This window comes from Buceros rhinoceros, unplaced genomic scaffold, assembly GCF_000710305.1.
Source record: "Buceros rhinoceros silvestris isolate BGI_N320 unplaced genomic scaffold, ASM71030v1 scaffold30441, whole genome shotgun sequence".
Classification (NCBI taxonomy): domain Eukaryota; kingdom Metazoa; phylum Chordata; class Aves; order Bucerotiformes; family Bucerotidae; genus Buceros; species Buceros rhinoceros.
In genome coordinates, this window is record NW_010393037.1 from 9,599 (window position 1) to 13,753 (window position 4,155).

General features: G+C 44.0%; 1 protein-coding gene across 1 annotated transcript in view; it reads left to right on the plus strand.

Moving 5' to 3' along the window:
- Positions 1–1,503: 1,503 nt before the first annotated feature.
- CDH4 (cadherin 4, type 1, R-cadherin (retinal)) overlaps positions 1,504–4,155 on the plus strand; it is a gene marked incomplete at its 5' end in the record, with an annotated part of 42,943 nt that continues 40,291 nt past the window's right edge. Inside the window, one exon of the mRNA XM_010144724.1 lies at positions 1,504–1,641. Within this exon, the coding sequence (XP_010143026.1) occupies positions 1,504–1,641 (138 nt within the window). The remainder of the gene's footprint in view (positions 1,642–4,155) is intronic.

Below are 4,155 nucleotides of genomic sequence, written 5' to 3' on the forward strand. Positions count from 1 at the left end.
ATTTCCATAATATATTCCAGTCACAAGGTGTTTATGGATCCCAGGGTGTCATGTCTTGTCAATTTAGCAGTTTAATATCTGTCCATTAGAAGTCCTGGAATCAAGAGAAAGCCGAGTTTCAGATCTCTGTTACTCTAACCACTGAGAAGAATTTCAGAATTAAGCCAGTTACAGCACTTCAACAGTGTTTATATGGGAGTAGAGAGACCTAATTCTGGCCCTGCGAAATTTCAAAGGACATCTGACATTTCACACACGTTTGTAACATCAGCGCACGATCAGAAGCAGCCCTCGAGTTTCCGAGCTGGGTTCCGAGAGCAGGAGCAATCCTGGGTGCGTCAGGTCTCCTCTGCCAGTGAAGTCCCTCCGCTTGGCTTCGCACAGAGCTCTTCCTGCAGAACACTGTGCCTCCGGTTAGTTTTCACACCCTTCGGACCCTCTGACACGCCGTCGGAGCTGCTCGCTCCTTGCAGTTTGTGTCTGTAATTACACCTTGAACCTTCAGGAGTGGGGCGCGGTGTTCCACGTTGCTCCAGGTTTGGCTGGGTCCCTCCCTGCTGCTCAGCGCATCGCTTTGCCCGGGTGTCAGGAGAGGAGCTCTGCTTCCAGACCTGCCTGGAACGTGCTCCGGGTACCCTGAGCGTGACACGTGTAGACATCAACAGGAAATTCGGCAGATGCAAATGAATATTTATTGTTGAGGCCAGTCTCAAAGATGAGGAGGCTTTTCTCGGTGCAGGCAGATATTTTTGAGTACAGAGATGTTCCAGGGAGATGTACACACATGCAAGATCAGACGCCCTCTCCTATTTTATTCAAGTTTGTTTTCTAGTTGCTTTGACATACAGCATCTTTTAGAAGAACTTTAATGTGTGATTTTTATGGCCAGCTCTGTGAGGTTTTTTCTTTGAGAGCCATGTTGTTTGGATTGCTCAGGAATTTAAATCACCTCTGCTGAACTTCCATTAATTGCTGCGTATATGTATTTTTTTTCTTACTGGACTTAAATTATCCTTAGTTACCAAGGTTGTGTTAAGGATTGAAACATGGAGAGTATTTTAAGTATCAAAGTGCTTTGTGGGCATCAAACAGTGTGAGCAGAATGAGCTGGAGGGCCGCCAGGCAATGTTGCTGTCAGTTTGGGGGGGATAATGTTCTCAGTGATGTTTTCACTGAAAACATATTAGCAAAATTTTTACTGGTTTTCAAAAGACAGAAACTAATGTTGCTAAAAATGCTTATAAATTAGCAAAAATGTCTGTTTCAGCTGAGGAATTTTGCCCATAAGGTTTTTATTTTCCCATAAAACAGGTGTTATCCAGCAATCTATGCAAAAATCCCTTCAAAAATGTGATGGAAAATTTTATCTGTCTTTTTCACTAACATTTTGAATCCTCTTTACTTCTTAGTCTGCTTCAAGATCATACCTGAACACAGAAAATAAACCAAGGCAGTTTACAGGATGCATTTTTCTCATCGTTCTTCTTTTCCTCTTTTTTCCAGAAAGTTCAGCAGTATATAGTCATCGTTCAAGCCACAGATATGGAAGGAAATCTTAACTATGGTCTCTCAAACACGGCAACAGCGATCATTACGGTGACAGATGTGAATGACAACCCACCCGAATTCACTACCAGCACTGTAAGTACCGGTACATCGGCACGGTGATGGATGGACACGCAACGCGTTGGTAATTCGTGGATGGTTATATCCGTCGTCTCTCTTAGCTGGTTTGGCAGAGAGGAGGAACTTGATAGATAACCATGGAACAAAGAGAGGAAACAAAGGAAAAGGAGAATAGTTCATGAACCAGCAACACTATTTGGCGACCAGTTTTGCTGAGGTACTAAAGAGCTGAAATAATGTGGCAAACAGACTATGTCTGATTGCGCTGAAGAGGCCACGGTTGTTTCACAGCAATTGGCCGTAGACATATCAGAGTTATTACTACTTATGAGTGATATCCTGAGCAGTAAGAGAGATTTGGGGTTTAGTAGCTTGGATATGATCTCAGGGAAGCAGTAAATACTCTAAATGGTAACAGGTATCCGGTAAAATTTGTATTTTGCTGATAGCTCTAGCAGATGTATTTGTGGGTGCCGGCAGTAAACCTGTAGACATCCTCCAGTACATCTGGTTTTAATCAGTTAAAGATCTTTCTTATATTAGTACAGAGTTTGCAAATGACAAATTTTTGGAGCTGCTTAAGGTAAAACTATCCCCATACAAGAGTCAATGAGGAGTGCTAAGTGATGTCTCTAAAACTGATACCAAATCTCAGAAAATACAGAAAGTCCAGCTGCATCGTGCTCAAGTCACTGCCCATCCTGTGAGGAATGCTTTTATTATTTATATTATTCTGAATGTTCGTTCCATCTTAAAGAGTCTGCAGTTGTTTATTAATGTAGTGCCAAAGTCTCCCCATAGATATACCCGTACAAGCCACAGATACGTAGCAGGACTCAGGGAAGTCTTGCAGAGCCCAGTTTATGCCACCACGGACCCAGCTCGGCTCCGTGCCAGCTGTGGGGTCTGGGTCCTTCCTCCCCACCACCATGGAGACAAGGCTCATGGATGTGATGTGCTCAGCTCTTGAGCACTGCTGGCATTTTCTGACTGAGTGACTTAGCCCTAGAGCCTCAGAAAAAGGAAGGCACTGAATTTCTCCTGAATCAGAGAAAAATGAGCACCCAGCCTGCGTTGCTGCTCCGGCGAGTGTAGCGGGGGGGGTGTCAGCAGCACATGCGCTTTGTATCTGTCACAGTGAATACACTGAGCTTCGTATTGTAACGCTGTCATTAAATAGCCCGTTAAGTATGATACATACAGTTGTTAAGAGCCGTAAAAATCCGATGCGAGTCTTGGGCCAGGTTGTCCTTTCTCCTGCCAGCGCAGGATTGTTCTCTCTACAACATTTTGTAGGGGCCAGTCTTGCATTGATCTGTGTGTCTCAGGCCATGGGACTTTTCAGCGCAGCGGGACGTGTGCCCCAGCTTGCTGGCGTTTGTGGGGGGACGGGCACTTGTTCTGCCAGATAAATACTTCTTTAACCTACATTTGAGTGAAAAAGGAATGACATCTAGTGGCCACGTCATTTAAGCACAGGTTGTTCCAGATGACTCGGGTTGTCTGCTCCTTGTCTCCAAATGCGAGTTAGTAGGTGAGGTTTTGGGTAGTGGGATGAGGCGTGTCAGGGTTAGTCGCGCACACCCATCAGTGCCTTCTGGGGAGCAGCATCCCTCCAAATGTATATTTTAGTTCTTCCCAAAACACTTTCTAAAGCTGATGGGAGGTGAGATAATGGAAATTTGCTTTCAGGTGAATTCTGAGTATTTAATGTCTAGTTAATGTGTGTGAGACCTAGAAGGAATAAAAGCCTTCAAGAGAATTACCCATAGGATTGTGTTAAATGGATTAGAAAATGCTACTCTTCCTCCAAGCGGGGCTGACGTGTGCTATTATTTCTCTTAATTTCAATTGCTGAAGAATGAGTTTTGCAAGGGCCAAAGGGCTTTACACAGTAGCACATGGGACTCTATAAAGATTTGAAAACAAAGGGTGTTTTACAGCAATATTTTCTGATTCTATGGCAACAATATACTTTTGATATACTCCAGGGTATAGCCAGGATGAATTGCACGTGAGCGTGGAAGTGTAATACGTTTTTTTTTCCCTGGCTGACAGAGAGAACAGCATCAGGCTGATCAGTCTCTTTAAACCTGAGCTGAATCTCCTTGCTGTCCTCAGATAGTCTCATCTGCATTTTAACACCTCTAAAAAATAGCAAAACTGTCTTTCCAGGAAATCTACAGCTCCTCAGAGGGTAAGAAAGCCCATGGTCTCTTTTAAGCCTGGGGACTGTTTGGAGAGATACAGTGTATTTTTATTTTTAAACTTCTGTATTGAGATGCTGCTGTAAAACCAGAATCGGCTGAATAACTGAAATTGTGGTTTGTGCTTGGAAAGCTGCCAGAGGAAAGGAACTCAAGCAGCTGGATTCAGCACAGACACGTACAAAGGCCCACCCTATAGCGCTCCTAAATTACCTGTCATTCAGCCAGGGTGGTTTTAGACTTAATCGTTTCTGGATACGAGTGTAGCTCGGGAGGACACTGCACCATGCTGGTGTCACAGCTCATGTATTCAGCAGCAGGA